The 11,583-nt window shown below is 28.2% G+C and overlaps 1 protein-coding gene across 1 annotated transcript in view; it reads right to left on the bottom strand.

The window, feature by feature from the left end:
* Window positions 1–3,394: 3,394 nt before the first annotated feature.
* Window positions 3,395–11,583, bottom strand: part of LOC115239592 (BTB/POZ domain-containing protein 6-like) — an 11,182-nt gene continuing 2,993 nt past the window's right edge. The window contains exons 2-7 of the mRNA XM_029814194.1: window positions 10,863–11,150; window positions 10,646–10,793; window positions 9,577–9,793; window positions 7,191–7,377; window positions 5,610–5,788; window positions 3,395–5,024 (exon numbers count right to left, since the gene is read on the bottom strand). Of these exons, the coding sequence (XP_029670054.1) occupies window positions 4,560–5,024; window positions 5,610–5,788; window positions 7,191–7,377; window positions 9,577–9,793; window positions 10,646–10,793; window positions 10,863–11,150 (1,484 nt within the window). The 3' untranslated portion in view covers window positions 3,395–4,559. The remainder of the gene's footprint in view (window positions 5,025–5,609; window positions 5,789–7,190; window positions 7,378–9,576; window positions 9,794–10,645; window positions 10,794–10,862; window positions 11,151–11,583) is intronic.

Below are 11,583 nucleotides of genomic sequence, written 5' to 3'. Positions count from 1 at the left end.
CGAAAATTCTGATTTTGATGAAACTTTACAGACATGTAGAGGGGGTCAACAGATGAATTTAGAAATTTTTATTTGCGGCCCAAAAACGGTTCTAAGGGGTGAAGGCATTCCTCATATGTAGAGCGGCTTTTTGCTTTTCTCGATATATCTTGAAAACTATTTGAAATATTAAAAAATGTTTTATACAAAAGTTTTATGGTAAAAACGGCTCTATTTAACTACATCAATTAAAATTTTTAAAAATAATTTTTTTTGGAGGAATTATTTTTTCAAATTTTTATTAATGTGGTTAAATAGAGCTGTTTTTACCATAACTTTTGTATAAAACATTTTTTGATACCTCGAATAGTTTTTGAGGTATATCGAGAAAAGCAAAAAATCAGTGTACATATGAGGTGTGCTTTTACTCCTTAGAACCGTTTTTGGGCTGCAACTGAAAATTTCTAAATTCATTTATTGACTCTGTCTACATGTCTGTAAAGTTTCATCAAAATCAGAATTTTCAAGTTCGCGAGGTTCCCTTGTTAGTGGGTAAGGATTACTACTATGTTGCATATTGATGGTTCGGTTCTTACTTTTTGAAACTTTTTTTTTATATAAAAACAAATATAAATGTAAGGTACGTGCACCTCGGCTCCCACTCCTCAATACTCGGTCTAGATATACTATGTCTATGGGTACGCAAGATTAAAATCCGTTAAGGTCGAAAGGAAATGGCAATATAAGCCAAGCGCGGTATTTAGGGCACATAAATATTTATTATAAAAAAGACATTGTCAATACAAAAATCACGAAAAGCAGACGTTTCGGCCCTTTCTTTGGGCCATCTTCAGCGCACGGGATTAATAATAAAATTAAGCGTAAAAATAGATTCGAGTATTAGTCGGTTGACAATAAGTACGAAGTCACATATATAAAACGAATATGATAGATATAAAACTAATAGATATAAAACGAAGATCTCTCGCATCGTCGAAGTAAAGATAGACAAGTATTTCCCGAAGCATCCATTGTTATTGAGAAGATGATCAACTCCTTGATTGTTAGGTCGAAAATTAAAAAATCCAAATAATGCATGAACATGACAGTACGTTAATTTCAATTATGCCTGTAAAAATTATGGGGAGAAATGTTATTTCCGGGGCTCTTTAATTTGATAGGTGCATTTGATAGATTTCTTACTAAGACTGCCGCAAACGACAATGCGTTACGGATCAATAGTTTTCGAGATATCTTAAAAAATATATGATAATTGTGCATGAAGTGGGCAACCTCACGGATATGTTGATCTTGACATATGTTGTCAAGGTCATGACCCTGAATAACATCCAAATGGTTTTAGTTGTTGGTTGATGTTTATTCAAGTTATTAACAAAAGAATGTTATTAAATATATGGTTTGCGGCATTCTTTTTGTCGGTAAAAAATCTATTAAATGCACCTATGAAATTGGAGGGCCCCGGAATTAACATTCTTGCCAAATTATGGCTCGTATTGCTATTTTTTTCGATCTTAACGTTCTTTTTTATTTTTTATTTTTTAAATTTGCATTGAAACGAATATTGTGCTGTGTATTTTTATTATTTTAATAGAAAAATTAATGTTTTAATTATAAAATTTATTATATTTAAAAATTATTTAATTAATTAAGTGCTCTCAGAAACCGTTAAGATATATCCAAAATAAAATATTTTTATATTACTTTATTCTTGTGGCGGCAGGCGCAAGCGATGTTTAAAACCGAAATCCTGCCAAACAGATCGAGCACTTAATTCGGCATTTAGATATCTTGATATAATATTAATTAACGAGTATTTTGATACTAATAACTTGTGAGCATCTAATTTTTTAACGTTATTTTATATTTGTACAGATCACGCGACTGACGCACAAGAGTAAAGTTCTATTAAAAAATTAAGGATGTTTTGGCTGTACAATAGCAGTAAAAAACTGTCAAAAATTAAAAAAGAAACATATTTCTTACGTTTATACTGTTTGAAAAATCAAATAAATAAATCCGGATTATAAAAGGAATTAAAGTATCGCAAAATAATATGGTTTTTTGTGTCTTCGTAAAAGAAAATAGCTGTAATTAATATTTTTCTTAATTTATGACAAAAACTTTTGATTGTGAATACCCCTTAAAAACAACTGCAAGAAACAAAGAAAAACGAGTAATTTGCAGAAAGAGAAAGAGAAATAGATAATATTTTTCTACAATTTTTAGTAAATAACTTTTAAACGAGTAAGTGGATCTAAATCAAGTTTTGCACAAATGTTTATTAGAGTTTTGTTAAAATATGTGAAAATTTTTATTTCGCTGGCAATGTTTTTTCTTCGTCAAATTTGTCAATAAGTGCTACAATACACGATTTTCCATAAGAATCAATAGTAACTTTAAACTTAAATAATTTCCAAACCGTTAAGAGAATCGGGCTCAAGTTTTGTACAGATATTCAGAAGAAATAATAGAACAGTCTACGAAATTTTCATGCTTTTGTCAATGTTTTGACTAATGACACATACAACCTTAAGTGCTCGATCCGTTAATTATTCAGTTTCAAAATATTTCTTATTTAATATTATATTATGATATCTAATCACCGAATTAAGTGCTCGATTTGTTTGGCAGGATTTCGGTCTTAAACGTCGGTCATGCCTTAATTTGAAATTTGTTTATTGTATAGCATAAATAAATTTTAATTAAATAATATTTATTGCACACCAACACTTGAAATAAAATCAATTATAATTACATAATTTTTATTGCATAATAAAAAAAAATAAATTTTAAATAATTTTTAAACAATAAATTTTATAATTAAAACATATTACTTTTTTTATTAAAATAATAAAATATATAGCCTCATTGCAGATTAAAACAATAAAAAAGTTTCAAAAAGTCTCGAACTAGCAATATACAGCGTTAGTAATCAGACGCCTTACTCATTAAGCCACGTCGTTTAGCTGTAACCAAACTTACGCTTATATTTAACTTTCTGAGAATTGAAATATTTCAATTTGCTTTATTTTTTGTATCATTCTTATCAGATTCTAATCAATCATATTAAGTTGATATTGATAGCGCAATAAGTATAACAACAATGGAGAGAGAATAAGTCTTCAACAATAAATCTACAACAATATAAATAAAAATTGTTATATATTTAGAGGGTATTTTTTAAAGAAAAATACTAAAGAGAGAAGAGAGAGTTCAGAATGTTAATCACATTGGTAATTTAAAATTAGGGGGATTTATATCGTTAGAGAATATTATTGAACAATATTTATAGCTACATAGTTACATATATTGTATAAGTAATACGAAGCATTTATTATTTTCATATAAAATTTTTATATTTTTTATATTGAGGGGGGAGAAAGAGAGACACTAATTTTATAAGTGTTTAGTTTGTGATATTTCGATTAGAAATTCATCTCTTTTCTTTACATTATATTATTATTCTAGATATTTACAATTTTTAAACAATCATGTTTTTTACTCAAAAGAACCATCAAATTTTTTGTGCAATCAAATAAAAGTATGTAATCAAGCATATCGAATACATATAAAAAATTAGATGCATTATTTTCCATCATTACTTACATAAATTCACAAATAAAGGATAGGACATTTTGAAAATTTTGTCAAAGTTACAATTAAATGTTTATATACAATTAAATATTTATATACAATTAAATGTTTCTATAATACAAATAATGATGCCGGTGACAAATTTTAAACACCTAATATATAAAATTCTGAAAAATTTTTTAAAAATTTATAATAAAAAATTTAAATTAACTAGCGCACGAATCTAATTTTAAATATAATTATAAATTGTTATTTTTTTCAGATTGTATAATACTGTATATAATAGATCATTATTTTCTATGAAAATATTATTTCTGGACAAGCGTTTAGCCAGTAATATATTGAATGTGTTAAAATTTTACTATTCTTCATATTGAAAAATCTTTTACCATTATGCTTTGATCTCATTTTCTAAGAAATTTATAATTATTAGTAATAACAAAATATAGTAATATTTGACTTGTATTCTAAATTATACAAAGATCAATGAATACAATTCCTTATATATACATTAAATTAATAAATTACTTATAACAGGGACATATGAAATATCAAACTTGAGAATATTTCTATATTAGAAATAATTTCGCTCATTAATATAATGATTTTATAATTTTACACCGACATTTTAAATTAACTATATCTACAATAGAAGAAATAGCTTTTTGTGAATTAACTCGATATCAGTTACATTTCTGAAAATATGATACACTATCTTCTATTATTTATTTTCGAGTATCGTCTTTCAAAATTTCATAAATGTACTTTTACGTTTGATATAATTTGAATATCGAATATTTAAGAAGTATTTCAATTTGAAGTTTGAATATTCAGTTCATAGAGTGTACCTATAGAATACACGTTCTCTCCCATGTTTCAAAATTTGGCAGAATTGCAACGAATAATCTGAATATTTTTTCGTTGCAATCTATTAATTAAACCATATGTTCCGTTATAATTTTCCGTCAGTCATCGGACGGCGGTCCATAGAAAATTAATTCGGGAATTTGTCCACCTTGTACACCGGTACCGTTAGTGCTTTCGGAACTGCATTGAAACTGAAAATTTACACTGCCAACTGTCGCTTCCGACATACCCTCTTGACCGAAAAAACTCAACTCCCCACCGTCCAATATTGCACTTGCCGTATACGAACATTCTGGTTCTATTTGTATCGGATTCTCAAAATACACATGAAACGTGTTACTCGAACCGTCGGAGAAAAATTTAGTATTGTTTTCTGCCAAAACATTCCCGAGCCTTTTGAGCTCTATTTTAACATTGTAATCTGCAGCACCAGACGAACTTCCGTATAAACCGAAACCCACTACAAATATTCTTTTATCAACGCTAAATTGAATCGAGTCGCAACGACCTCTGTATCGCCATTGATTTGATCTATATGCACAGGATTGAAATCTATGGCAAACCTGCGAATAACAGAGATAGTCATTTATTCAAAATTATAACTAAAATAATATGGAATTGATTATCATTAATAATACTGATAATACAATGTATATAAATTTGCCCGATATAATAGTTATTTATCAGAAATAGATAAGTAGTTTCTGTGAATCGAATATGCTTTTCTTATATTTAAAGGACATTAAATTTCCATCTTCCTAAGCTTAAAGCGAATAAATGAGCGAAAAATCTAGTATTTATTGTTATGTTTATCTGATAAGGTTAGTACATTCAATCGTAAGAACCTGGAAGAACTCTTTGATAATGACTCAGTTCGCTCGTTCTCTATTCGCTCTCATTTTCGATGCGAGTCGTCAACATAATTTATAGAAGTTTTTTAAAGATAAATATTCATGCGTACACACACATACACACTATTAATATGTCACTAATAACTGATCAGGCGTCCTATTCACGGAGCCTACTACACTATCGATATTCATTTAATTTTATAATTTTTTCTCAACAATGGAACGACATAATACGAATGCAACCGAAGAAAAATACGAGATTTTTTATTTTTTCTACATAATATGGATTTTACTTACTTGAGTTTTTAGTCCTTGACGTGATTTGATAGGAAAACAAAGTTGTGGCTTGTTACTGGCTGTGAAGTGCAAAAACAAATCAATTGTCTCCTGATGTGTTAAAATTCCTATCTGTGCGGCATTATTTGCAAACTCTTCCAGATTCATAGCAGGAAGTCTAATTAAATATAAGGCAGACCCTAAAAAAAGATAGATACATTTATACATGCACATACGAGACCTATTTTAAATTGTAAATAACTATATTTCTAACATTCTAATATTTTTTAAACTATTTACTTTCGAAAAAATAGTTATAAAAGTTTACAAATAAAAGTTATAAAGAACACATCTTGTGGCCAATAAAATTTTATTTCAATAGAAACGTTTTAGAAATTTGAAAGTTATTATTGAAGTAAAACTATGTTGATCATAAGATATCTTCTTTACAACTTTTATTTGCAAACTATTTTTTTCAAAAATGAATTTTGTGTGTGTGTGTGTGTTTATGTGCGTGTGTGTGTGTAAGTAAATGGGATATCCGATATCTTATCTTTATATATGCGTGCGCGCGTACATATACGAACACACATATACACAAAGTATTCCATTTTCAATAATACAAAATATTTCAGAAATATCGCATTCCCGATAAAATGTTTCAAACAAAAATATGATATAAGCGTGCGTATATATATATGTGTATATATGAGCGCACGCGTATGAAGTTCATGAGTTGTCATACGAATTAAAAAAATGAATGTTTCTAAAATCATTTTAAGAATGTATGTGTCATATGTCAAAACATTGACAAAAGCATGAAAATTTCGTAGACTGTACTACTATTTCTTCTGAATATCTATGCAAAACCTGAACATAATTCTCTTAACGGTTTGGAAATTATTTAAGTTTAGTTTGTATTGATTCTTATGGAAAATCATGTATTGTAGCACTTATTGACAAATTTGACAAAGAAAAAAACATAGCCAGCGAAATAAAAATTTTCACATATATTAAGAAAACTCTAATAAATATTTGTGCAAAACTTGAGATAGATCCATTTACTCGTTTAAAAGTTCTCTCTTTCTGCAAATTACTCGTTTTTTTTTGTTTAGGAAAAATATTAATTACAACTATTTTCTTTTGAAAACGTTAAAAACCATATTATTTTGTGATACTTTCATTCTTTGTACAATCCAGATTTATTTGATTTTCCAAACAGTATAAACGTAAGAAATACGATTTTTAAATTTCGATAGCTTTTTGCTACTATTGTACAGCCAGAACATTTTTAAATGAAAAATGTATACTATAAACATTATATGGATTTAATTCGTAGCGGTTATCCAAATGTTGCTACTCTATATTACTGTCAATCGTTATTTTGAACAATTTATGTGCTTTTTATATTTCGTTTTCTCAATGTTTATAGTTTGATTTTTGTTTTTGTTAATAAAAAGTTTCATGTAACACAAAAAATTGTACTCCTTACATTTTCACATTTTGTATTTAAAATGATTTCAGAAATATATATTTTCATAAATAATGATTGCAGTCGTGCATACGTGTGTGTGTGTGTGTGTAAGCATTCTCTGTTCTTACCTAATAATTGCCTTTGATTGACTGGAGTAGGCTCAAGATCTTGCCGTATGCATTCCGCGGAAGCCCATCGTAATGCAGCATTCCATATATGGATTTCTTTGCAGTTTAGTGTCTCTCGAGATAAGACAGATTCGAGTGTATGAATGTCAATGTCCACAAAACCCTCGGATCTTAATGCCATTTCTGCCTGTCATACAATAGTTTTTGTATAATGTTTAAGCTCAATTTCATACATCGCTATTATTAGTTTTATTTTTTCGATAACTGTGTTTGTACTTTTATAATCAAAAATTTATCTTAAAAAATATTTATAATTTATGAATTTTCTTTCATAAGAATTATATACATAATTATACGTTTTTTACGCGTATAAATATAATTTTACAATTATGTATGTAACAATTATATCTTTTATCAACATATGCATTAATTTGTTTAATTTAATTATCATATAATATTCTTGCAATGCATTAAAATTGATTTAATATAATGGCTAAAATCTTTCTGAATTAATATAACATTTTTGTTTTTTGTATTTAGTTTGTATTATGCTTACAATAATGTTGCTTATATTGATATATAAATTGTATCAATATTTGCATTATGAATGGATGTTGAGGTATTATATGTATATGTAAAATCTTTTTATAGAAGTAATGATATAAAATTTAATTTATAAAATAGTATAATTATAAAGGCTTGATGCATAAAAATGGAAAAAATTAACAAGATATACATTAATTGTACAATTTTATATTGATGTATTAGAGGATCTCATATATTGCTACAAAACTAGTTTATTATAGTATTGTACATAAAATATAACATTTCTACTATTTATTCAAAAAGCCATTTTATTGAAATTATCTCATCTTATTTAATTATTACATACTTAATGTAACGTTTTATAAATGTGCTCTTAATAAAAATGATAATAAACAATATACAAGTATGTATATAAAGGTTTGCAGTCTTTTTTTAGATAAAAAAAATGTATCGTTAATGGACACATTAATATATAATTTATATATGTAAAATTATATATTTTTTTATATAATTATATTACATTAGCGTATAAATTTATGATATTGATACTAAAACATCATGAGTAAATAAAATCTATTCAAACGTGTGATTGGCGTTTAATGATAACTATATATTAGCACAATTACTTGTGTATGAATAATATTGTAATAACAATCTTTAGTTTTGTGTGTATGTGTGTGTTTGTAAATATTATATCCCTAAAAATATTTATTTAAAAGAGCTTAAGATATATACACAGAGGAAATGTTCTATAAATCGTACTTTATCTCTGAATTGCGTCTAATTGAACACAAATATAAGTCAAAATTATCTCGGAAGATATATTATTTCCGCGACATCCTATATACATACATATGCACGCCATGTATATCCATGCATGCGTGCGTGTGTGTACGTGTGCGTGTAGCCTAACTAGACGAAAATGTCCTGCAGACAATAAACATTAATACAAATGTTTTTAAATGATTACAAAAAAATAAAATTAATAAAAATGCCAAATAAGAGCCGGCGCAGTAAGTAGAGCACATAAACTTTATTTTAAGTCAAAAGATATGTATAAGCGACATGTATGTCGCTTATTATACATATGAATTTGAACATCTTTTGACTTAAAATAAAGCTTATGTGCTCTACGTATCTCGCCGACTTTTGTTTATCGTTTTTATTGATTTTATTTTTATAAATATATTCTTGAAAGTATTTAAACATTTATATTTTTTTAAATAATATTATTTTGCAATGCTAATCCGGATTCTTGTAAAGGGAATCTAAACAATGTTTCTTTGTAAATAGTCTGTGATTGTATACTTAAAAACAATTCAATACATTTATATATAAAAATCTGTTGATTTTTATCCATTTTCACTTAGCTGATTATTTGATTAGTATTCGTTGCTACCCTAAGGACATCGTTGCGATTAATTTTACCACATTCATATTCATCTATTAAATTATCTTGATATGTGATGTTTTGGGTGACCTCAACATGATCCAATTTGTTATCCGAAAAATAAGGCTCACTTCGCGTTCGGAAAAGTGAGAACGATAAATGTTCATCCGCGAGGATGTTTGTACAACAGTCATTTTCCGAGAGACTCAAGCAATGCGGCACCATCGATAATGTGCCCTTGAGACGTTCGCAATTGTTATCGCTCAATCCACCGTTGCCATACGCGCTTTGATATAGAAAATGATCGAATTTACTGTCGTAAGCATAAGAATGTAAACTTGAAGTACGATTGATTGAGTCACTGGAAGAACCCGAATCATCTTCCAGCGTCTCGTCCAAACTCTTGTCATTCAAAGCAATAGCTTTTAGTGACCTTTGGGTTTGACTTACTTGTGCATCGATCACCTCCCAACAACGTTGCATAAGATTAGGTTCTTCGAATAATCGAGACTGACTCAGAAGTAAACATGCGTTCTTTGCCGTCAAGCTCGTTTCCAAATAATTGACGCATGCCCGTGCTAGGTGTGGAACTATGTATTTTTTTGCAACGTATAATGTGGCCAGAACTGTGTCCGCTTCCAATTGCACTTCGTCGCAATACATATACCTTGAAAAAAAGTATATTATAATAATATGAATATATAAAGGGTGATTTAAAAATACTTGAACAAACTTTAGAGGTGAGTTCTCCACACAAAAACAAGAAAAAAATGTCATATAAACATATGCCCTGGTTAAATGCCTGGTTTATGAGTTATAATCGAAAGATTACATTCAATTCAGTACCATGGCCTGACCTAAATCCATTAGATTTTTATCTGTTGGGACACTTAAAAGCCCTGGTTTATGCAACTGAAATTCCAAATGAAGAAATGCTTCACCAATGCATTGTAGATGCCTGCGAAACCATTTGCAACTGTCATGGGATCTTTGAAAGGTTGCGACAATCCGTGATCCGATGTGTCCTTACGTGCATTGAAGCAGGTGGAGGACATTTTGAGCATTTGTTATGAATTGTGAGTAGATAAACTATTGAATTGAAGATGTATTACATTGATCATGAGTCATTGTAGATATATTCTGACAATTTTGGTCGTTGAAATCTTTCGATTATAACTCATAAACCAAGCATTACCGGACATATGTGCATATGGATTTTTTTCTTATTTATGTGTGGAGAACTCACTCCCAAAGTTTGTATAAGTATTTCTGAATCATTCTGCATATTTTTTTTTTCCTAATCGAAGATACATATTTTTTCTTGGTTTCAGTTCTTTTTTTAATGGTAAATAATATAGCATATAACATAAACTAGAAAAAACTAAAAATTAAAATTCTAAAATCTCGGAATCTATAATATAAACGTGTTTTATATTATTTATTTATATTTCCAATAATTTCCAATGATATACTTTTTGTGATCGGTGCTTTTTCCAAATTATTCTGAACTTATGCTTACTTTAATAGCGCGAGAAAGGCAGCTGGTTCAACATCAGGAACTTCAATGTCTTTTTTATTTTCTGGTAACCCTCCATAGAACATAGCATAAAATACAGAACTACCAGTAGCAAGAACATATTTATGTGCTGGTATAATTTGTGTGTGGCCTGTGGTATTAATGTATGATATTAACATTTTTTCCATAAGTAATAGTAAAAAAAGGGATAGATAAGTACCTGGACTGCCAACAATAAATATGATATCGGCCATGAGATGATTATTAAACATTGCCGCATTCCGTTCCCGAACTGTAGGTTTTGTTGCTTGCCAATTAGGATCCTGAGTGCAGTCTCCGGGTGATGGTAAATTTAATTGAGTTATAGGTGATGATAAGGAAGACAAAGGCGATGCAGGAGCACTCAATGGCTGATTTATCGCATTGGTTTCTTCGCGTTGTAATACGATAGATGAAGAAAGGGGGCTAACCGATGGTGGTGAATCTGATGTATTGCTTGGAGATTCCGCTAAGACAAAAAAAAAGATTTTATGTGTTAAATATATATATATATATATATGATGTACGTCCACGCACGTGTGTGAGTTGTAATGTGCTAAATATTTAATAGTAAATATTTTGAAATTAAATAATATATCATTGGAATATAAAAAAGCTTTGAAAACGTTATATATATTTCTTATTATTTCACTATATCTATATAAATATTTAGTAGTTTCTTTGGTACAATAGTATTTGATGATATTCTGTAAAATAATTTAAATAATATTTAAAGTATGTTGAAAATAACGTAATATTTTTTAAATTTAGCAGAGATTATTTTCTTGAAAAGAAATAATTAAAGTAGTTTCTATAATTGTGTTATCTAATTTAAGTTTTATCCGATTTTAAAAACTTATCTCTAATACATGAATATATATTATTTATATATAATATATAAT

Source organism: Formica exsecta, unplaced genomic scaffold, assembly GCF_003651465.1.
Source record: "Formica exsecta isolate Colony F162 unplaced genomic scaffold, ASM365146v1 scaffold1163, whole genome shotgun sequence".
Classification (NCBI taxonomy): Eukaryota; Metazoa; Arthropoda; class Insecta; order Hymenoptera; family Formicidae; genus Formica; species Formica exsecta.
Note: the sequence above shows the minus strand (reverse complement) of the source record. Positions and strands in the feature narration are given on the sequence as shown.